Below are 25062 nucleotides of genomic sequence, written 5' to 3' on the forward strand. Positions count from 1 at the left end.
AGAGAGTGTCGGTCGGACGGTTTTTCACGGGACTCATTTCCGGTGTGGTTGTTTCCGGATGAGGAGATGCTGCTCCGTTATTGATTTAAGTAAAGTCTGAATGTCATTAAAACAGTTAGCTCCATCTTTTGACACTTCTTCCACCCCCGTCCTTGCACGCTACACCGCTACAACAAAGATGACGGGCAGAAGACGCTGCCGAAGGTGAGCCACGTAAATAAGACCGCCCACAAAACGGCGCATCCTGGAGCGACTGTCAGAAAGCGACTTGAAGATGATCTGTAAAACATCATCTATGCACCATTTTGACCAAAGAACCACTATTACATGTTATGTGTCACGGATGGGTTTACGCAGCATGCTGCGCGGTTCGTTCCCCCGGGATGCAAACAGAACACTCCGGACAGGACTTGCAGGTATGAACATGATTTAATTCTCAAACATATCAAAGCACCACCAAGAACAGAAAACAAGTTTTAAAAAAAAACATGTGCCAATCGCACTCAAAACTTAGCATAGGCCAGGAGACAAGCAAAACTTACGTGACGAGAGCATGAAGCAAACAAAGAAGCCAGGATGAGTGACCAGCAAAGGCAGGCTTAAATAGTGTCTCTTGATTACAAACAGGTGAGTGTCCCGAACAACAGAGGCAGGTGAAAATCATAAGTAACCATGGTGACTAAACTCAAAAGGTGCACAAACAGGAACTAAGGGAGTCCCAAACAAACAGAAAACACAAAACATGATCCAGACCACGGATCATGACATTATGTAGACCAAAAGAAAGTGTTTTGAATATAGAAAAAAATAATAATATGACTCCTTTTAATGCGCCCAGTAATCCGGTGCTCCTAATATATGAAAAAAGATCAAAAATAGACCATTCATCAGCAGTGTGCCTTATAATCCGGTGCACCCTATGGTCCAGAAAATACGGTACAAAAGTATGTTTCATTCACTAACGGTCTTACAAAAGAGGTCAGTTAGAATAATACATAATGTTGGATATCGGGAACGATCAACCCCTTTATTTAGTGAATCAAAAATATTGAAGTTCAATGTTTTTGTGCTTTTGTAAACAGCTAAAATTACGTACAAAGCCAACTATAACATGCTACACAAGAACATACAACAAAAATGTTCATTAAAAGAGGAGAAACGTAACCTGAGAGGAAAATCTAATATAAAATATGTATATGCACATACAACACTTTACAACCTTTAGCATATCCGTATGTGGAATTTAATTTTGGAATTGATTAAGCAAAGAAGTCAAAACAGCACTAATATAATCCAGTTTAGGAGGCTGTTCAAAATAAAAGTCTTTACAAAATCCAAGGAGTTATGATAAACATTTTGAACTTCTTTTAAATGAGATAATTTTGATTATCTCATTATGCAATTTACAACTTACTTTACTATTTATTCATTTGAAGGTTTTTTTTTAGAATTGTATTATTTATGGAGTAAATTGTCTACAAATTGAAAACGGGAAGTGAATGTGTTAGTAATTGCTATGAAAAGAAAAGAGGTAGTATTAAATAAGCTCTGCTTCTTCCTACTCCTTTTCGAACATGTTGAAAAAAGAGAAACTGGAAATTGTCATATATCATGTTATAATTGTACGCACGATCGAAATAAACTTCAACCATAAACCATATGCCACACACCACAAGACAGCACTGCCCCTCGGTGGATGGTCAATGCTCCAAAAATATTATTGAAACGCATCATGCAATTTAATTCCAACTACGTGACTTATTCTGGAGATTCAAAGTGTATGTGTCGCTTAAAAAAATAGTCATTAATGAATATTATTTTGCACACACTACAAATAGAAAACAAATAATTATATATATATATATATATATGCGCTCTACTACGGTATCGAGCACTATTTTTTGGATAACCTTATTAAGACATATATATGTATATATACATATATATATATATATATATATATACACATATATATATATATATATATATATATATATATATATATATATATATATATATATATATATATATATATACATATATATATATATATATATGTATATATATATATATATATATATACATATATGTATATGTATATATATATATATATATATATATATATATATATATATATGTATATATATATATATATGTATATATATATATATATATATATATATATATATATATGTATATATATATATATATATATATATATATATATATATGTATATATATATATGTATATATATATATATATATATATATATATATATATATATATACACACACACATCAATGCAACTGTTGGTATGCATATTATATTGATCAATAAAGCAATGAATCCCCTAAAAGTTACACAATGATACACAAAAATGAGTCTCTCCTGCCCTCTACCGGCGACTTTTAAAACAATGTTTATACACAAAGATGACGTCATGGCTCCAGGTAATATTCATTATTAACAAATATTAGGTCATGATGACTGGCACCAATCAAAGACTAAGAAGAGAAGCTTTGTGTTATTAGTGAAGTGGAAGACCTTAATGTCTCGCACTTCAGACTTTATAAGGAAGGTATAATCAATAATAATCAATCAATAGGACAGTTGAAATGAGAAATATATGTGTTTTAGCTACTATAGCATCCACTACTAAATAATTATATTTAACGACAGTTTGGGGATAAAATGCTGTTATGTCGCTATGTTTTGGTTTAAATCCGGGGTTTGTTAAGAAGTCTGTGACATGACAGCCTTTAGATACAATCAACATGAAAATATGCCAAATGTAATCCTGAAAAAAGGATATTGTACTAGGAGGAGTCGCCATGCTAGATGCTAATGGCGAGGCAAAGTGAGCTAATAGTTGGCAATGATTTCACGTCAGGAGAGAACGTCGTTACGTCGGGAAGCAGGAGCCGCTGTCACGGCAGCAAGTTTACCCCGCTGGAAGCTCCAGTCACCTCGTCGACACAGGAAGCAATGATATTAATAACCGCAATAAGGCGAGAGTTGTCAAGTATCGTTGTCACTGCTCTAGCTAAGCGTGTGTGTTCGCGGCCGAGGGGAGCGACATATTAAAAAGCCAAATAATACCGAGGTAAGGAGCCGAGGAGTGGCCGAAAAGCAACCGTTTGTCGGCGTTTCTTTTTTTTTTTTTTTTTGTATTTTCCAACGCCCTTAGACTCTTAAAAAGTGTCGTCGTTCGAGCGCACATATATTGTAGGCTCCAGCCAGCGCATGATTTTTTTTTCCTGCTCTCCTCCTTCGTTATAAAGTCGCCATTTTGCTTCACTGCCTTTTATAAACCATCCGCTATTCCAATATTTCCCCCCTCAAGGAGTCAAGGATTTGACGGTCTTTTGGGGCTATTTTGGAGTGTTTGACGACAAGCGCGAAGCGGTGTCTTGTGGTATATACTGTGCATATTAATGCAGCAAAGGGAGGGGGCAGGCGAAATTACCTTGAATTGTTTTTGATTTCGTCAACTGTGGACAAGACGACAGTATTTCCTCCATCGCACAGCAGGTGGGATTGCGATGTAACACAACATTGTCGGATTTAAACGCCTCGTCTGTGGACCCCCTCCTCTTCACCTGGCTGACCTGGGACCAGCCGGCCCTGAACGCTGGCTGACCGGCCAACACTTCAGGTACAGTCCATGCCTTTCTCTCCTATGTCACTGCTGTGGGAGTCACACATACATTGATTACACTTTGTCAGCAGATTGTGTAGGAGCGTTGTGTTTATATCTCATTTCATCATCTATTGCTGAATTTCACTTTCTTTTTTTCTTTTCTTCCAAAGTATTTTTTTTGTCAGTTTTCTTAATACAAACATATATACATATAATAAAGTAAATACATAAAATATGAAAATAAAAATAATGAATTAAGAAGTTTTTTTTACAAGGCAGCACGGTGGAACAGGGGTTGTTAGTGCATGTGCCTCACAATACGAAGGTCCTGAGTAGTCCTGGGTTCAATCCCAGGCTCGGGATCTTTCTGTGCAGAGTTTGCATGTTCTCCCCGTGACTGCGTGGGTTCCCTTCGGGTACTCCGGCTTCCTCCCACCGCCAAAAACATGCACCTGGGGATAGGTTGATTGACAACACTAAATTGGCCCTAGTGTGTGAATGTTGTCTGTCTATCTGTGTTGGCCCTGTGATGAGGTGGCGACTTGCCTTCCGCTCGAATGCAGCTGGGATAGGCTACAGCAGTGTTTTTCAACCTTTTTTGAGCCAAGGCACATTTTTTGTGTTGAAAAAATCCGGAGGCACACCACCAGCAGAAATCATTAAAAAACGAGTTGACAATAAAAAGTCGTTGTCGCAATTGTTGGATATGACTTTAAACCATAACCAAGCATGCATCACTATAGCTCTTGTCTCAAAGTAGGTGTACTGTCACCACCTGTCACATCACACCGTGACTTATTTTGAGTTTTTTGCTGTTTTCCTGTGTGTAGGGTTTTACTTCTTGTCTTGCGCTCCTATTTTGGTGGCTTTTTCTCTTTTTTTGGTACTTTCCTGAAGCAGTTTCATGTCTTCCTTTGAGCGATATTTCCCGCATCTACTTTGTTTTAGCAATCAAGAATATTTCAGTGGTTTTTATCCTTCTTTGTGGGGACATTGTTGATTGTCATGTCATGTTCGGATGTACATTGTGGACGCCGTCTTTGCTCCACAGTAAGTCTTTGCTGTCGTCCAGCATTCTGTTTTTGTTTACTTTGTAGCCAGTTCAGTTTTAGTTTTGTTCTGCATAACCATCCCTAAACTTTAATGCCTTTTCTTAGGGGCACTCACCTTTTGTTTATTTTAGTTTTAAGCATTAGATACCTTTTTACCTGCATGCTGCCTCCCGCGGTTTCCGACATCTACAAAGCAATTAGCTACCGGCTGTCACCTACTGATATGGAAGAGTATTACACGGTTACTCTGCCGAGCTCTAGACAGCACCGACACTCAACAACAACACATCATTTGCAGACTATAATTGTTGGTTTGCAAAAAATAATTTTTAACCCAAATAGGTGAAATTAGATAATCTCCCACGGTACACCAGACTGTATCTCATGGCACACTAGTGTGCCGCGGCACAGTGGTTGAAAAACACTGGGCTACAGCACCCCTCGCGACCCCAAAAAAGGGACAAGCGGTAGAAGATGGATGGATGGAAGTTTTTTACACAGATTATAACATGTAAAAACAAAATACATATAAAGAGGCTTACATATATCAGTTGAATGTCCACTTTCATCAATCACATCAATTATGCCAAGACTGGTACTTCTTAGGGAGGTTTACTACAGTTTTAGGTATTCCAAGATAGGTCTCCACACATCACGAAATTTATGTAAGTTACCAGAAATCTAATATCTCAGTTTTTCTATGTGGAGGATTACCACTTGCTCCCTCAACCAGGCTTCAAACTTAGGTAGTGAGTCAGATTTCCACACTCTCAAAATGCATCTCTTTGCTATGACCATACCATAGGCCACCAATGTGCTAGCATTTCTACCCATCTTGTCTGAAGTGTTAGAAATGCCAAGCAAAGCAGTTTCAGGGTCAGGATCCAGATTTACTTTAAGTACATGAGAATACCATCTGGAAATCGAACTCTAGAAATCTTTAATCTCAGGGCATAGCCAAAATTGTATTTCACTTTCTGATACGACCCCGAAAGGGACAAACGGTAGAAAATGGATGGATGGATGGGTATTGTTTTTATTGTTTACACCCCTCCTGAACCCAATCTTAAGACCAGGTATAATGAGTAATATTCACATGTTATGTTAGGGGACGGCGTGGCGAAGTTGGTCGAGTGGCCATGCCAGCAATCGGAGGGTTGCTGGTTACTGGGGTTCAATCCCCACCTTCTACCATCCTAGTCACGTCCGTTGTGTCCTTGGGCAAGACACTTCACTCCTTGCTCCTGATGGCTGCTGGTTAGCGCCTTGCATGGCAGCTCCCGCCATCAGTGTTTGAATGTGTGTGTGAATGGGTGAATGTGGAAATACTGTCAAAGCGCTTTGAGTACCTTGAAGGTAGAAAAGCGCTATACAAGTATAACCCATTTATAATTTATTTATTTATATGTCGTTGTAACCGGAGTGTAAATAGAGGATTAAAACAGGAGCATAAGACAAACAGGAGCATAAGACAAACAATTCAGAGTCAAAAAAGTAAAACTTAGAAAGGTAGTTAAGATCATAGCCTAAAGGAGAACTGCAATTTTTTTTGTCTATTGTTCAACATCCTTATGAGGGACAATAACACATATATTTTTTTGTTTTTTTTTGCATTTTTATTTGTAATAATCGGCTGGTTCTAGGGGGCTTCACGGTGGCAGAGGGGTTAGTGCATCTGCCTCACAATACGAAGGTCCTGAGTAGTCTTGGGTTCAATCCCGGGCTCGGGATCTTTCTGTGTGGAGTTTGCATGTTCTCCCCGTGACTGCGTGGGTTCCCTCCGGGTACTCCGGCTTCCTCCCACCTCCAAAGACATGCACCTGGGGATAAGTTGATTGGCAACACTAAATTGGCCCTAGTGTGTGGATGTGGGTGTGAATGTTGTCTGTCTATCTGTGTTGGCCCTGCGATGAGGTGGCGACTTGTCCAGGGTGTACCCCGCCTTCCGCCCGATTGTAGCTGAGATAGGCTCCAGCGCCCCCCGCGACCCCAAAGGGAATAAGCGGTAGAAAATGGATGGATGGATGGATGGGCTGGTTCTAGGTGGCTGGCGGTGCATTTAATGAGAGCAAGCCATTTTGCCTCTAAATCAGACTAAAAATGCATTCAAAAACCGCCAGCAATACTACATTTACATGCCATAACCTGTATAATAACTAAGCTGTAGTGACAGTGTTATTGTAAGAGCAAACACAGAGGAACTCTTTTTCTAGCATAGTAACTCATCACCGTAAGATTGATTAGCTGTAAGATAGCATTTGCAACAGCAGCTGAATGGCTTTTCAGTTTGTAATGCATAACACAAAGCGATAGGACACCAATCTGTACTGACTGAAAAATATCAATCATATTACAGTATATGTAAAGTATTAGCCCACATTTCATGTTGTGTTTGTACACAGCTAGCGTGACAGTTTATGGTTGTACTAACAAGCATGATGTTCTGCATATCATGATCAATATTATCGTGACTTACTCAATGGAAAGTTGTCTCTTTGGTCAAGCTGGCTGGGTTTTCAGTTGATTTTGGGAAGGTGGGAAAAAGGTTTTACCACTGTAGGGTTTGTAAGCGCACAGTTTGTTTCGCAGTTTCTTTGAGCGGCGTCATCTTTGTCAGATACAAAAATCATTTCCATTGATAATAACATTGTGTGCCACTCAGAGCAGCAGAGGCACTCCATTTCTGTCGGCACAGCTTGGCAAGCTCCCCATTTACACCGCCAAGGCATGCCGGTCCTAGCTCTCTCACCCCCGTCTGCTCCAACAATTCACCCTTTCTTTGTGCTCCCCAAACTTCTATAACCAGCAGTTCATACTCCGTATAATCAGGTTAAAAGTTATAAGGTTGTGAATCCTCATTTGTCCCAAAAAAATATCCTTAGTCATCCATTACCAAGTCTGCCATGATCTAATATAATGTGGAAGTAGGAAGTGCATTGCTGTGGGCACTGAAATCATGCGCCCTGGAAAGAAGTTCCGGTAATGTTTAAAATGACCAAAATAGGGTAAATATTGTACTTATTACATAATGTTATGAATGTGTATGTTACTACATTATATATATATACTTACAGCGTGGATATAAATTGTTGATGGAGGGTTTTGAAGGCAACATAGGAGCTCTCATTAGCTGTATTTTGTTGTTGTCTCATAATGATTGTGAATGATAGGCAAATTCCAAAAAAGTGCAGTTCGCCTTTAAAATGCAGAGGTGTCAATATCGTTTTTATTGAGGGCCACATGGCAGTTATGGCTGACCTCGGAGGGTCGCTTGTAACAGTAAATAAATATGAATTAATGCTGTCAAATGTTTTTTTTCCGATCAGATTACCTTATTTTTCGGAGTATAAATCGCTCCGGAGTATAAATCGCATTGGCCGAAAATGCATAATAAAGAAGGGAAAAAAACATATATAAGTCGCACTGGAGTATAAGTCGCATTTTTTGGGGACATTTATTTGATAAAACCCAACACCAAGAATAGACAATTGAAAGGCAATTTCAAATAAATAAAGAATTGTGAACAACAGGCTAAATAAGTGTACGTTATATGACGCACAAATAACCAACTGAGAACGTGCCTGGTATGTTAACGTAACATATTATGGTAAGAGTCATTCAAATAACTATAACATATAGAACATGCTATACGTTTACCAAACAATCTGTCACTCCTAATCGCTAAATCCGATGAAATCTTATACGTCTAGTCTCTTACGTGAATGAGCTAAATAATATTATTTGATATTTTACGGTAATGTGTTAATAATTTCACACATAAGTCGCTCCTGAGTATAAGTCGCACCCCCGGCCAAACTATGAAAAAAACTGCGACTTATAGTCCGAAAAATACGGTAATCACACTTTTGAATTTAAATTAATCGTCAATAATCACAGGTAGGTGTTCTGATCAGGGTTTTATGCTGCCTATTCTGATATGATCATCCATAAGTAAGATTGACCGATACCACTTAACTGTACATTTTTAAATGTATTTATGGTAAGTGTTATTTGTGGTTTGATAATATCAACACAATATCTAAACTACTTCTTTATTTTCTTTTATTACATACAATTGGTTGAGAAAAATAAAGTCAACAGCACATAATACAATTTAAATAATTTGGTTTTGGCCCGCAAAGTCCTTTTGTCTTCAGGGAAATATTTTTTGAATTTATAAACATAAAAAAAATAACAAAAAAGTATTTTGAGAAATTAAATATATTGACGTAATCCCTCTAGTATCGGTCACATATTAATACTGTTATCGTTGGTATCGACACCACCAATGTATGGATCTATCTGCCCTCCTCTTACGTGTTGTGTACTAACTGCGACAATGCTGGCACACCAATAGTTGTTGTTGTATGATCCACTCTAGACACTTATTAATCTACTTGTTCATTTATTAGTTGCTTACTTTATGCTGCAACACGGTTTCATCAACGGCGATCACATACTTGTTCATGAAAATTTAAAATACTGATCGGTGGCGGATTGATCGCCACATTGTTAATCACAATTTATTACTCGCTTGCATAATTTGAATTAATATTATCTAAAGTATCGCCTGGGCGTACAGAAGACCTGTGTTTATTATTGTTAATTAGTTCCGAACTTCTGTGAAGTAGACATCATTAATTATAAATCTAATATTTTCATAGCTAAAGCATGCAAACTTCTTACCTACTTTTTAAATATGTTTTTCAACATTATGAGAGCCTTCAAGACATGAAATACCACCCTTTAGTCACCTTTACACTCTTCTAATCCAATATAGTATATCTGCCTGAGGCTGAGCCAATGACGGGTCACAATACTGAACAGTGCACTCTGATTGGTTTGGTCTCATTTAGTGGCCAATACTACTGTAGCATAATATGTGTAATTCATTTAGTTATTTCATGCTTGAAAATGCTTACCATAATTTAAGGCATAGGATTGTAGAAAATGCTTTAAAAAATCTGCAATGTAAAGAAACTGAAATATTTGAAGTGCGATGTGGCGAGGGACGACTGTATTTTGGGGGCACATTTTCCAGCGAACCCACCAGTCAGAGTCTCCTCACTCATCTGCACACTGACATATGCATTGACCTGATCACTGACCGTATAGCAACTAGCAGGGCCTTTCAGGTAACCATCTGCGGTTAAGGTAAAGGAGCATGGAGCATGTAAGGTCAAAATAAATTGTGCGATTAATCTGCGTTTTTACATGGTAAATGTGATAATTTTTTGTGATTAATCATTTGAGTTAAGTTGTTATTTTTGACAGCCCTAATATATATGTATACGTAATATCCATATATATATATATATATATATATATATATATATATATATATATATATATATATATATACATATTTTTTATTTTATATATATATATATATATATATATATATATATATATATATATATATATATATATGTGTGTGTGTGTATATACATACATACATACATACATACATACATACATACATACATATACTGTGTATATATATATATATATATATATATATATATATATATATATATATATATATATATATATATATATATATATATATATATATATACACAGTATTTTAAAGTTTTATTTTCATCAAATTGTGCAATGTGCATAATAATGCTGATGTGTGACATGCAGTGACATAAGTGTTGGTAAAAACTGCTTTTTTTAATGAAGAGTCTAATTTCATTGTAGAGTGAGCAGGTGTACCTGATGTTGTGACTGGGTGAATCTATATCATGTTTATGAAGTTGACAACTTCAAGATATATATTTAAACAGTGTACATTTTCAAAAGATAACGGGACAAGCGGTAGAAAATGGATGGACGAATTATTATAATTTTGGAGAGGGTGGGGTGTGATTTCATTTGCAATCTGAGAACGCCTCCAGAATCGAACATCTTGCAGACAGACTCCAAATACGGGTTATAAATGTGACGGTGGAGCAAAAGGACGTGTAGATTAGAGTCATCATCTGGTCCCTTAAATGTAATTGCTTCATCATGTTATTGAACAGTTGGCTACGCATTTGATTATTATATTTTTCTTACGTACAACTTGATTTGAAATCATAATTTTATTGTGAGAAGCAGATATTTGAGTATATATTTTAATTTTAACAAAATAAAATGGAATAAATGTTAATATAATGTTTGTTGCATGATCAGATAATATTCAAGTTTAAAAGACATGCAGTTGCATATAGTACACACCGTTTTTTTAAAGAATTTGTCAGGATTGAAAGAACGAATACATTCATCAAGAAAGATGAAGTGCTTTATTGACACACATTTCAAACATTTGCGGGCCAGAATAAACGAGGTGGCGGGCCAGATCTGGCCCTCAAGTTTTGAGTTTTACACCTATGCCTTAAAAAGTCAAAATCTGTAATCCCTCTTGACTGAGAGCTTCAGTCTGCGGTGATTGATGCTAATTGATGCCACTTCACAACCTAAAGCTCCAGTTTCTCTCACAGATGCCATCTAATGTGTATTGAGCTGTAGTCAGCATAATTTTTTGGTCTACCACTTGACTTTTTTGTTCCATAACCTTCAGGCTCTGTCAAGACATTTAAATCACTTTATAATTGTGTTCAACCTTGACAACAATGGTAAGTCACTTACAGAGGTCTTGCTTATGCGGTTCAACAACCTTGTCAAAAAAGACTTTTTGCCTTTGACATGAAAGACAGATTTTTGCTAAGAGTTGAACTTTTTGAGACTCAACTGCTTCTCCTTTTGGAATTATAATTTGGTTAGAACATAATGTGAATATTTTCCCCCACTCTTAAGGTCTAGCTCAGAAGTGTATCTTTGTAGTGGTTATGCTTTATTAATCTACAGAAAGGGTCCCAAAACTATGGCCCGTGGGACATCCATCCCAAGTTTAAAAAAGAGTTATATTGTATTCATTTATTTTTTTTTTTTTAAATCTGTCCTGTCCAACCGCTCAGGTGAATCATATTGTTGATGTAGATGCCCATATATGCTGTACATATTTACTTTACAAAAGAGAAGTGTGGGATACTTATTTTGTTGCTTTATTTGTATTTCACTCACATTATGTAGTGTTTGGCGCAGCCAGACCTGAGCAGGAGGAGATCATTTGAAGAAACCAAAGTCAAATTCCATCAATCCATTTTCTACCGCTCATTCCCAATAATTTCTACAACTCTTATTTTTTTGTGATAGAGTGATTGGCGCACATACTTGTTGGTCACAAAAAACATTCATGAAGTTTGGTTCTTTTATGAATTTATTATTATTACGCCCCCTACAGTGCCGCCAAAAATTATCTTTACAGCTGTGGTCTGTATGTGCTGCAGCGGTCTTAATACAGTTATTCACCATTTGTAGCAGTAATGACAATATCAAACAGTCTGGAACTAAAGTCATAGAAAAGTTTATTAAGCGCAAAAAATATTACTAAAATGGTGAAGCTGTCTTTTCATTTAACCTACATTTTATTGGCAGTTTATTTAAGAGAGATATGTATTATTATTTTTATTTTATTTTAAATGTATTAATAACTTTAAAAAATTATTTTAGCACTCGTTTTTAGCAATTTTTATGAATCCCTTCTTTAGCCATATATTAAATTATTAGTATTTATTTTGTAATCAGCCTGACCTAAGCTTTGATAATAATCTTTGTGATTTACACATGGTTGCATATCATTTGACAAACGTTTACTATATACACAAAAGACCTCTATTCCTCTCAAATATTGTTCACAAATCTGTCTAAGCCTGTATTAGCGAGTACTTTTTTTGCCAAGATAAGTCATCCCACTTCACAGGTGTGGCATATCAAAATGCTGATTAAACAGCATGATTATTGTACAGGTGTGCCTTAGGCTGCCCACAATAAAAGCCCACTCCGAAATGTGCAGCGATTAAATATACCTGCGATTAATTGTGATATCGCAATTAATTTTGAGTTAACTATAAACAGATATGCGATTATCGCGATTAAATGTATTAATAGTTTGACAGCCTCTCCCAGTCACAACACAGGAATTGTAGCACGACTGCAGCATGAGAGGTTTACTGGCGACGCTTGATGACCTCATCAAACCGCCGCGAGCGGAGCATAACAACAACAAGAGTGTGTTGTTGCCGATGCTGTAGCTGTGACTGACTAATGAAACCATGTCTATGGTTTGGGATTATTTTAAAGTGTGTCTGACGGATAAAAAACTGGCAATTTGCAATGACTGCAAAAAGTTGGTTATGCGAGGAGGAACCAAGACATCTTCCTTTAATACGAGCAATTTGATCTCTCACCTCTTCAAGAATCATAAGGAGATACACGATAAATACAAGCGGAAGATGGATGAAAAGCAAACACCGAAAAAAAGTAGTACCACACAGTTGTCGCTTAAAGACTCCGCCGAGAAAAAATAAAAATACAACAAAAACTACCCCAAGGCGAAAGCCCACGTTGTGGTCAGGGACAACGCACGCAGTATGGCAAAAGCTACGGTGGCTAGTCTGCCCTGCATGGCGCACACTTTGCAGCTTGCAGTGAACGGAGGTGCCCTGTCTCAACGCAGCATTTCAGAAGCTCTGGCTGACTGGTAGGCCACTTCAAGCACTCACCACTAGCTTGCAGCACATTTGTGTCACTCATACAAATATGTTAGAGCAGGGCAGATTGAGCCCAGTTTATACTGTTATACAGTATGCCAGGCAGTCTTGCACTAAATGAGGACTATGTTATTGTTTACTTTATTACTTTGGTATACTCTGGACTCAAGCTGTGTGCCTTCATTGTTTTTGTAGCTGTTATTTTGAGGCATGTTAAAAAAAAAAAGCACTTTGTGAAAGTCAAAGTATAGTATTTCCCACAGTTGTAGTGAGTATCAGGATTATCTCAGGGAGAGCATGTCCCAAATTCCAAGATGCTGTTTTGAGGCATGTTAAAAAAAATAATGCACTTTGTGACTTCAATAATAAATATGGCACTGCCATGTTGGCACTTTTTTCCATAACATGAGTTGATTTATTTTGGAAAACCTTGTTACATTGTTTAATGCATCCAGCGGGGCATCACAACAGAATTAGGCATAATAATGTGTTAATTCCACGACTGTATATATCGGTATCGGTTGATATCGGAATCGGTAATTAAGAGTTGGACAATATCGGATATCGGCAAAAAAGCCATTATCGGACATCTCTAATATAGTGTAATATCTGTGATATTTGTATAAGAGTACTGTGTCTTTAAGGTTTTGGGAAACGCGCATGCACGGGAGAGTTGGCGGTAAGCGAGAGGGTGTGTGAGCGTGAGTTGTGCCTAACAACAGCTCGTGTATGTGCGTGCGTTACTTTCAGCTGATTTACAAGTTACCGCTGGTTAATAAAGCGATTGAGCAGCACATCCTCGTCTGTGTGACTCCTTCTCCACTGCGGGGCATTACATTGGTGTCAGAAGTGCTTCGATTTCAACCCGTTGCCGCCCGCATTGTGGAGAGAGGATGTTCGCCGACCGCAGCGCTCGAGTGAAGGTAGAGAGAGGAACTGGAGAGTGTGCGATTGACATGCCGGACGCAGTTTGCGTCGAGCACGGACGCCGTGAAGCCAGCGTGTCGCGCCACATGGACAATAGTACCGCCATGACGGAGCGGCGTCATGACGCAGAAGCGCATGCGCCGCCGCCGAATGTAAACAAACATGGCGGCGCCCATGAGTTTGTGTGCGAAGCATTGAGGACACTGAAGTTTTCCGGGAAAGGAAGCTGGGAAGCTTATAAAATTCAGTTTGAGCTTGTGGCTAATAAAGCAGGCTGGACTGAGGAGGTGAGGGCAATACAGTTGGCTTTGTCACTGACAGAAGAAGCTGCGTCCTGTTTGCTCCTGCTGAACCCGGAAGAGAGACTTGATTACAGTGCGCTGGTTGCTGCGCTGCAAAGGCGTTTTGGAGAGTTTGACTTGAGAGACTCTTTGCGCTGTAAGTTTAAGCACCGTAACAGACTACCGGGTGAGTCGCTTCGGTGCCTTGCTCATGGGATCGAGAGGCTGGGTCGACGTGCGTATATCGGAATGCCGAATGCAATCCAAAACGAACTGATACGTGATCAATTCATCCAAGCACTGAAACCGGATGAGCTGCGCTTGCGCGTCCAGCTCGCCCACCCCACTTCCCTGGCAGATGCACTCGAACTCGCTATGGAGAGAGAGATCGCCACTGGGGCAGCACTTGAGACATTTTCCCGCCCAGTTTCGGCTGCATCGCTTACGCAGGGAGCGGAGCAAAGACCGGCGTGGGTGGAGGAACTTGTACGTGCGCTGCAGACCCGCCCAACCCAGTATGAGGAAAAGAAGGACAGACGAGCGTGCACTGCTGTCTGCTGGGGGTGTGGACAACTTGGCCACTTGCTGCGGAGCTGTCCAAATAGAAAGGACCAGCAGGGAAACGGGAGAGGGTCCGTGTAGCCCGGACGACACGGACCCCTTTAACCAGTTACCGGGAGCACCAGCCCTCGAGTGAAGAGACTGTTGTGACTGTGGGCTGGACAGAAGTGGGGGACCCATGTCATGTTTTCGTGCAGATTGGGGACGTGGCCTGCACAGCCCTGGTGGATACTGGATCTTCAGCCACGATTGTGAGACCGGACGTTGTTCCAGCTGGAACCGTTTTAGAACCAAGTCTCACCAGATTAAAGACAGTGACTGGGGAAATAGCCCAGATGAAAGGCAGAGCGACATTTATGTTCATAATCGGAGGCTTGTCAGCAACATTTTCCGCTTGGGTGGCGGATGTGAGCGACCCGTGTATACTTGGTCGAGACTTTTTGAAAGCCACAAGATGTGTAATAGACTTGGGGTCTGCGGTGCTCGTTCTGCCGAGTGGCCAGCGAGTAAAGCTGACTGCTCCCACTGAACGGACTGTGGCTGTGTCCGTCAACACCGCAGTCGCCAGTCCGACAACATGGGAAGAGACTGTCAGGCCCCCCATAGAGAGGGATGAGGCAATCAGGGAGCTCGCAGCCAAGAGGACACCATCCACCACGCAGCAGCCACCGATAATGGGGGCAGAGTCCGCTCGCCCTGAAGAATCAAGTCCAAAGTGGGGGGGCGACGTCATCCAGGCCGTCCACAACAGTAGCGGTCCGCTCCATCTGGGAAAAGAACTGCGTCGGCCTCGAAGGGGAGCAGCGCGAGCGGCTGTGGCACGTACTGTGGGACTTTAAGGACATTTTCGCCTTCAATGAAAATGAGGTGGGTCTCACCCATCTGGTTGAACACCACATCGACACTGGGGATGCGCGGCCAATCAAGGTGCGCCCCCGTCGCCTTCCCATGATCCGGCAGGAGGCGGCTGATAGAGAGGTCCACGCCATGCTCGAGGCGGGAATCATAGAACCCTCTGACAGTCCGTGGGCGTCTGGCGTGGTCATGGTTCCCAGGAAGAACAGCACGAGGCCGCGGTTCTGTGTGGACTACAGGCCGCTGAATAAGGTGACAAAAAAGGATTGTTACCCACTCCCGCGGGTCGATGAAACGTTGGACCTGGTCTCAGGGTCCTCGTGGTTCTCGTCGCTCGACCTGCGCAGTGGATACTGGCAGGTCCCACTCACCTCTGAGTCACGACAGAAGACAGCGTTGTGCACCACCAGGGGCCACTGGCAATTCAAGGTCATGAGTTTTGGGCTCTGCAACGCACCAGGGACATTTGAGCGACTGATGGACACGGTGCTCGCTAACATCCCCAGGCAAGAGTGCTTGGTCTACTTGGACGATGTCCTCGTCCATGGACGGTCCTTTCAGTCAGCCCTTGATTCCTTGAGGCTGGTGCTGGAAAGGATTGCGGCAGTTGGACTGAAACTACACCCAGAGAAGTGCCATTTCATGCAGCGTGAGGTGGAGTTTCTGGGCCACAAGGTGGACGGAAGCGGCATCAGCACGCTGGAGGAGAAGATCAGCGCTATCAGAGACTGGCCAATTCCGAAGGACCAGAAGCAGCTAAAAAGCTTCTTGGGACTTGCCTCATATTATCGGCATTTTGTAAAGGGATTTTCCTGCAGTGGCGCACCGTTGTTTAGCCTCCTGCAGAACGATCAGATGTTCGTGTGGACGCCGGACTGTCAGGAGGCATTTTCTGGGCTCAAGAAGGCCCTCATGAATGCTCCTGTCCTCACTACTCCAGACCCAGCTAAGCCTTTTGTGCTAGATACGGACGCCAGTAATGTTGGTATGGGTGCGGTGCTGTCGCAGGTGGGCCCAGAAGGTGAACGGGTGGTGGCTTACTTCAGCCGCACCTTCAACAAGAGTGAGCGGCGGTACTGTGTGACCAGACGTGAACTGTTAGCTGTTGTGTTGGCTGTACGCCATTTCAAGTACTACTTGTGTGGCGTGTCCTTCACCATCAGAACCGACCATGCAGCACTACAATGGCTGATGTCGTTTCGTGAACCAGAGGGTCAGGTGGCGCGATGGCTGGAGGAGCTGCAGTCTTTCCACTTTAGTGTGTGTCATCGGGCTGGGGCGCAGCACGCCAATGCAGACGCTCTCTCTCGGCGGCCGTGTGCTATTGATGGTTGTAGCTACTGTGACCGGCGAGACGTCAGAGAGAAGGAACTGCGCGGAGATGAGACGGGCCTTCATGCTGCACTTTGGAGACTGTGGACGCTGCAGAGTGGGCGGCCAGGCAGGGGGAAGACAGCGATCTCAAACTAGTGCGGCAATGGGTCCAGAGTGGTAGGAGACCACCCTGGGAAGGCGTGTTGGGGCTGTCAGTCGGCACCAAGGGCCTGTGGAGTAAGTTTGCTGTGCTGCGCATCAGGGACGACGTACTGCAGCGGTCGTGGAAGGAGCCGGCCACCGGGGAGGAGAGATGGCAGGTGGTGGTCCCGAAGACTCTGAGGGACGCAGTGCTGAAGGCGTGTCATGGGGGCACGGGCTCAGGGCATTTTGGCAGCACAAAGACGCTTCGTCGGTTGCGCCAAGGGTTCTACTGGGGTCAGCACCGGCGGGACGTGGAGGACTTCTGTCGGCGCTGTGATGAGTGCGCAGCCTACAAGGGAACCCAGGACCGGTCACACGCACCGCTTCAGGTTTGATCCGCGGTTTGATATATGAAACAAAAAAAAAAAGTTGTTGTCACGTTCAGTCCACACACAGCGTGGTCATGGCGAGCGCAATAAAGGAGGAGCTTGAACGCCCAGCGCCATTGAATCGGTGTGTTTATAAGTGCAGATTCGGTTGTGCAAAACGAGGGTTTTAAACACATGCTGAACGTGCTTGAACCACGTTACGACATCCCGTCGCGCACCCACTTCAGCAATAAGATTGTGCCAGATCTTTATGAGCAGGAGAAGAAAAAAGTTGTGGATGAACTATCCCGAGCATCATCTGTTGCGCTCATGACAGACGGGTGGACGTCCAGCGGAACTATAAGCGCTCTAGAGATGCGCGGTTTGTGGGCACAACCGCGGAGTCCGCGGATTATCCGCGAATCGGGCGGATGAAATTTAAAAAAATTAGATTTTATCAGCGGGTCGGGTCGGGTCGGGTCGGGCGATTGAAATTAAAAAAAATTAGATTTTAATAGATTCAGGCGGGTGGCAGTTAAACCAATTCGGAAATATGATGTAGCGGCTAGCTACGGGGTGTTAGCCAATGGCTTTGGCTGGGGGGCGGGACTTCCGGGCAAGTTAGGGAAGTGACGTTGTTGACAGGAAGTGTTAGTTCGAGTTTTGCCGGGAAAGAGGGGAGACGCACATTGGAGCTGTTGTGTGGTTACATTGCATCTTATTACAATAAATACGAGACAAACGAATAAGTCTATGAGCCTACGTTCCTGGGAACATTACAATATATACATAGTTAAATGTTGTTACCCACATACGAAAAACGAGCAGGCACCTGCTGCATATGCCACAACAGAAGAAAAAAAAAAAAAGAGATGGACACTTTTACGGAGCGGAGAAGGCCCCCGACGCCTCGCCGGGGTCCGGGACCGAGGCCCCTTCCCCCGAGAGGGCCCCACCGGGAGCCGTAGCTGAGGCGATCCGCGAGAAGGGCCCGACGCACGTCCAGGGTCACCACCGCGCCCACCGCACCGACACCCCGCCTCGTCCGCCTTCGCCACGGCCGGCGTCACGCGCAGCATGTAAGCAGCTTACCTGCCCGCCACCCCCGTGGCCGGGGGCGCGTAACAGGGGTCACTCCGCGCGCAGTGCGCTCACGAAAGGGGTGGGGCTCACCCTGGTTGATATAGACAGCAGCTAGGACGGTGGCCATGGAAGTTGGAACCCGCTAAGGAGTGTGTAACAACCCACCTGCCGAATCAACTAGCCCTGAAAATGGATGGCGCTGGAACGTCGGGCCCATATACCCGGCCGTCGCCGGCAGCGAGACGCGCTTGGAGGTGCGCTCATCGCCGCTCCCATATGATTGCGCACTGGTGTGCGTCTGGGTCGTGACAGCGTGGCACGCGAATGTCTGTGCTGCGTTGGATCAGTCTCCTTTCTTTAACAGGCAAAAGCTTTATAACCTCACTAATGCCTTGCATCGTCTATATTAGATATATAACAACGGGCGGGTGCGGGCGGATGGCGGGCGGATGCAGTTCTGATCAAATGTTAGATCGGGTGGATTGCGGATGGTTGACGACTTTCTGATGCGGTTGCGGATGAAATAATTGCCTATCCGCGCATCTCTAAAGCGCTCACTTCATCACAGCAGACTGGGAGATGAGAAGACACGCCCCCTCTACGAGAGTCACCTTGCACAGGTACTGACACAAGCAGTGGAGGAATGGAAGATAAAGATATCCCAGTCACACGTGATAATGCCAAAAATCAAATAATTACAGAGAATGAGGCAGGACTGGGACCACAGATAGGTGCTTTGCACATGTAGTGAATTTGGCATCACAGAAGGGAATCTCAGTCAATAGGATGGAGCGCCTCTTTGGGAGGATCAGGAAGGTTTCTTACTTCCACCCAAGCACAACAGCTGCTCATGTGCTTAAGACAAAGCAAGAAATGCTAAAGCTGCCTGCTCATACATGATGTCCCAACGAGGTGGAACTCCACTTATGATATGTTGGAGCAGCAGGCAGCTATATACTCTGCATTGACCCACAACACCCTGAAGACAAATGTCACCCTGTCTGATGATGATGTGAGAGTGGCAGATGAGGTCCTCCAGGTGCTTAAAAGTGTTCCATCTCTACTGAGCACTGAAACTTCACCATCTGTGTCAATGATCCTGCCACTGAAAACAAGGATTCTACAATCCATGGCTCCAAGTGTGGAAGACAGCAGCATCACTCCAGATGTCAGGCTTTATTTCACTACCTATGTTTCAAGGAAGATGATGTTTCTTCTTATGTTGCACTTAAACTTGTTTTTTATTAATGGTCATTGGTCCAAGTTTAAAGAAAGGAGGAATGCCTTTTTATGTTGCACTGTTTTTCATTAATTATGTTAAAAGGAAAATAAAAATGCATGTCAAGTTGATCAACAGATTGTATTATTCTCCAGTGCAATAACAGTACTGAAATGAAGGCAAAAAGGGCATTAATGGGAGCTTTAAAAAAAAAAGAAGAAAAAAAGAAGTAACTAAATAGTTACTTTTCACAGTAACGCATTACTTTTTGGTGTAAGTAACTGAGTTAGTAACTGAGTTACTTTTGAAATAAAGTAACTAGTAACTGTAACTAGTTACTGGTTTTCAGTAACTAACCCAACACTGTATATATATATATATATATATATATATATATATATATATATATATATATAATATCTATCAATCAATCAATCAATCAATCATGATTGATTGATTGATTGATATATATTAGGGCTTCTTACATTGTGATCATGCTATTCTGTTACTCTGTAACATTTCTACCTAAATAAATGTTTTCTTGCAGATTGAAATCAATGTATTGTAATGGCAGTGGCGATATGAAGGAAGAAGATTGTCTTTAAACAAACGTGTCTTCTTCTTCGCTACCACTGAGACTAGGTTTAATACTGCAGGCATGCCTGCCACTGCCCTCTGCAGCCCACATCGGGCAATTACAGTTCACTACACAATATTACCATCACTATGTTATATTCTTTTATAACCTGTTCTGATTGATAGTCTGCAATTGCAGAATGATTAACAGGCTGAATATTAAATTTCATCACTAAGTAGTACTGCGATAATAATGATAACCGTGATAATTTTGGTCATTTCGTGATAAGAAATTTACATACCGTGACATCCCTAGTTATTAATGTGTGGAACTGCTATCTAAACATGAAGGTTTAGCTCCTCTTCTAAATGTAAGTGCTCCTAAAGCAGGAATACAAATTCTGTATTCCTACAAAATAGAAAATCTGGCAAGACATCAACGCCCTGCAGGTATTTTTTTAATTCTCTTTAAAAGCGTGTTTTATCCTTTCTGTGTTGAGCTGTTTCAAAAGGCATACTGTTTAAAAAATATATCATTAAAGCAAATTAATTGTTCAGTCATGGTATTAACTAAGAATGATCTGTCTGGGTACACGTATTAATGACAAAAACGTATATCTTTCTGTGATTAATCGCGATAATTTTAAATTAACTGTGAACAAAATGGGATTAAACGTGATTGACAGCCCTGTGTGTGTGTGTGTGTGTGTGTGTGTGTGTGTGTGTGTGTGTGTGTGTGTGTGTGTGTGTGTGTGTGTGTGTGTGTGTGTGTGTGTGTGTGTGTGTGTACGTGCGCGTGTGTGTGTACGCGCGCGCGCGTGTGTGTGTGTGTGTGTGTGTGTGTGGCCCATACGTTTGGTTACTTCACGGCATGGGAGTAATTGGCTTCGATGCCCTGCTCAAAATTATCTCAACAGAGCTCTGTTGTTGACATCTCTTAAGCAGTCAGTCTTAATTGCCATCCATCCATCCATCCATCCATCTTCTTCCGCTTATCCGAGGTTGGGTCGCGGGGGCAGCAGCCTAAGCAGGGAAGCCCAGACTTCCCTCTCCCCAGCCACTTCGTCCAGCTCTTCCTGTGGGACCCCGAGGCGTTCCCAGGCCAGCCGAGAGACATAGTCTTCCCAACGTGTCCTGGGTCTTCCCCGCGGCCTCCTACCGGTCGGACGTGCCCTAAACACCTCCCTAGGGAGGCGTTCGGGTGGCATCCTAACCAGATGCCCGAACCACCTCATCTGGCTCCTCTCGATGTGGAGGAGCAGCGGCTTTACTTTGAGCTCCTCCCGGATGGCAGAGCTTCTCACCCTATCTCTAAGGGAGAGCCCCGCCACCCGGCGGAGGAAACTCATTTCGGCCGCTTGTACCCGTGATCTTGTCCTTTCGGTCATAACCCAAAGCTCATGACCATAGGTGAGGATGGGAACGTAGATCGACCGGTAAATTGAGAGCTTTGCCTTCCGGCTCAGCTCCTTCTTCACCACAACGGATCGATACAGCGTCCGCATTACTGAAGACGCCGCACCAATCCGCCTGTCGATCTCACGATCCACTCTTCCCTCACTCGTGAACAAGACTCCGAGGTACTTGAACTCCTCCACTTGGGGCAAGATCTCCTCCCCAACCCGGAGATGACACTCCACCCTTTTCCGGGCGAGAACCATGGACTCGGACTTGGAGGTGCTGATTCTCATCCCAGTCGCTTCACACTCAGCTGCGAACCGATCCAGTGAGAGCTGAAGATCCTGGCCAGATGAAGCCATCAGGACCACATCATCTGCAAAAAGCAGAGACCTAATCCTGCAGCCACCAAACCAGATCCCCTCAACGCCTTGACTGCGCCTAGAAATTCTGTCCATAAAAGTTATGAACAGAATCGGTGACAAAGGGCAGCCTTGGCGGAGTCCAACCCTCACTGGAAACGTGTCCGACTTACTACCGGCAATGCGGACCAGGCTCTGGCACTGATCATACAGGGAGCGGACTGCCACAATCAGACAGTCCGATACCCCGTACTCTCTGAGCACTCCCCACAGGACTTCCCGAGGGACACGGTCGAATGCCTTCTCCAAGTCTACAAAACACATGTAGACTGGTTGGGCAAACTCCCATGCACCCTCAAGGACCCTGCGGAGAGTATAGAGCTGGTCCACAGTTCCACGACCAGGACGAAAACCACACTGTTCCTCCTGAATCCGAGGTTCGACTATCCGGCGTAGCCTCCTCTCCAGTACACCTGAATAGACCTTACCGGGAAGGCTGAGGAGTGTGATCCCACGATAGTTAGAACACACCCTCCGGTCTTAATTGTTTTAGTTCAATAATGTTTGGTTTGCTGTGGGACTCAAAATGGAACCTGAGGCCATAATTCCCCAAAGCCAAATTTATAACAGACTGTACTAGGAAATACGACATCTACAGCTTCCACTATTGTTTATCCTGCAGTCTAGCGCTTATGGTCATTACAAATTGTGATTTTTCAACCTGGATTTGCTTTGCCAGGCGTTCCCCGTGGCAATGTTCACATTTATAACAAGAGTATATTAAATGTGTTTTCTATTGAGCTGAAGGTAATTAGGCATGTGTATTGTTATGGTCAGTTTTGTAACATTTGTCTGAATTTGAAAAAATACTATAGCCTTATACATTTTGTTACTTGTATCAGCAGTCACACCATCGATAAACGCCAGTGTATCCGTTCTAGCAGTTTTATATGCCCATGTCATCACACCTGCCTTCTCCAACAGGTTGTTGACCTCAGTAAACACAATACTCTTTGAAGGCAAACAAATTTAATCAATGTCTTTTCCCTGATTTAATCTCAGCAAACCCAATTTTGGTTATTTTAGTGATGTACATCTGCTCTGACATTAGGCAGTCACTTGCTACAAATGCCTTTCATCCAAGTACAGATATTGTGATTATTTTTGAAATTATGTCACTTTTTCATTAAAAAGACAGGAGTGCTCAAAAGTAGTGCTTTAAACCCTTCACTCTTGTCCCTTTCTTTCATCCATATTTAATCTAATGGGCAGAACAATAATCTGTGGAGTCATGAGACTATTGCTTTTGAAATCAAACATTGAAGGTCATACCCTCATTACCGTCATCATTACATGATGCATATGCCTCCATTGAGATAACCTTGAGTCCATCATCATCACCCACTTAAATGTATTGTAGTCCATGATGACAGCATCATCAAACACTATCAATCAATCAATCAATCTTTATTTATATAGCCCTAAATCACAAGTGTCTCAAAGGGCTGCACAAGCCACAACGACATCCTCGGTACAAAGCCCACATATCAATTCTGTCAACATTGTTAACAATGTTTTTAATGTGTAATTAGTGCTTCATTAACGTGTTTGACCACTTATGTGTCTTGTTCCCCCAAAATTACAACTGTAGGCATGGAAAGCCCAAGTGGACCCAGGTTTGGGAAGCTGTCAGCATCAGGGCTGCCACGGGGCCGGACCCCAAAACATGGACATACCCAGGAGCCTGTTGGAGCTGTGTCATGTCTTGAAAACAACAACAAACACAGTAAGGAACACGCTGTCACACTTTGTTAAACAAAAACAATGTGCAGCTTTAGATCTAATCAGTGTTTTTTCACAGATAGTGTAAGATGCGTGAACTGTGGGAGCTTTTGTTTGTGCGGGCGAGTTTAATTCCTGGATTGATTCCAGACAAAATTCCACTTCAGGATGCGCAGTGACAATCACAGTTGATTGCAAATGTATAAAACTAGGGATGGGAATCGACAAGAACTAGTTTCCAATGTATCAATTCCTTGGAATTGATTGACATTTTTTCAAATGGTTCTCTTATCGATTCTGCCGGGTGGGGATGCCGTCATTACGCAACGTGCATAGTGACGTCAGATTGCCAAATGGCAGAGCCCGGGCGCAACAAACGCTCTAAAGTTGACATTTTCTTCACAAGAAAATATTGCAACAGCGCTACTTGTAATAATTATAAGGCTACTATTTCATCAATAGGAGGACATAAGAGCAATATGCTGAAACATTTGAACACACAGCATGCAGTAATTATAAATGAAAGTCGCGTTTTTGAACCACTGCTATCTCAAAGCTCATCCCAGAAGCAGTAACGCGAGCACGTCATCTGAATACAACAGGTACTAACACCTCCTATCATGTTAGTGCTATTATTTGTTCAATTGAAATTAATGCCTTCACATTTAGATGAGCATGACGAGAGACAAATTCAGACTGGCTCCGATTCTGACAGCCCCAGTTCACGTCTGCCGCTAGACGAATGTCACCGAGCAGTGACTAAGTTTGTGGTCAAAAGTTAGCATTTTTGGTAGGTGAATGTTCAATTGTAGTCAGAGAATAGTTGCATGTTTTCCTGCAACCAGATTGTCTCTCAGTCATTATTTTATACAGGTGAAACTCATAAAATTAGAATATGT

General features: G+C 42.4%; 1 protein-coding gene across 4 annotated transcripts in view; it reads left to right on the forward strand.

The window, feature by feature from the left end:
- The first annotated feature begins 2560 nt into the window (after positions 1–2560).
- The window catches only part of znf512b (zinc finger protein 512B), a 73842-nt gene continuing 51340 nt past the window's right edge, over positions 2561–25062 (forward strand). Inside the window, exons 1-3 of one of the 4 annotated variants that reach the window (XM_061980829.2) lie at positions 2561–2579; positions 3530–3656; positions 24033–24167. In XM_061980829.2, the coding sequence (XP_061836813.1) occupies positions 24035–24167 (133 nt within the window). In that variant the 5' untranslated portion in view covers positions 2561–2579; positions 3530–3656; positions 24033–24034. Of the gene's footprint in view, positions 2580–2772; positions 3657–24032; positions 24168–25062 lie in introns of those variants that run through there. The other 3 variants (XM_061980820.2, XM_061980811.2, XM_061980837.2) reach the window with 3 other exon arrangements.

The sequence above is a fragment of the Nerophis lumbriciformis genome, linkage group LG01 (genome assembly GCF_033978685.3).
Source record: "Nerophis lumbriciformis linkage group LG01, RoL_Nlum_v2.1, whole genome shotgun sequence".
NCBI classification, from domain to species: Eukaryota; Metazoa; Chordata; class Actinopteri; order Syngnathiformes; family Syngnathidae; genus Nerophis; species Nerophis lumbriciformis.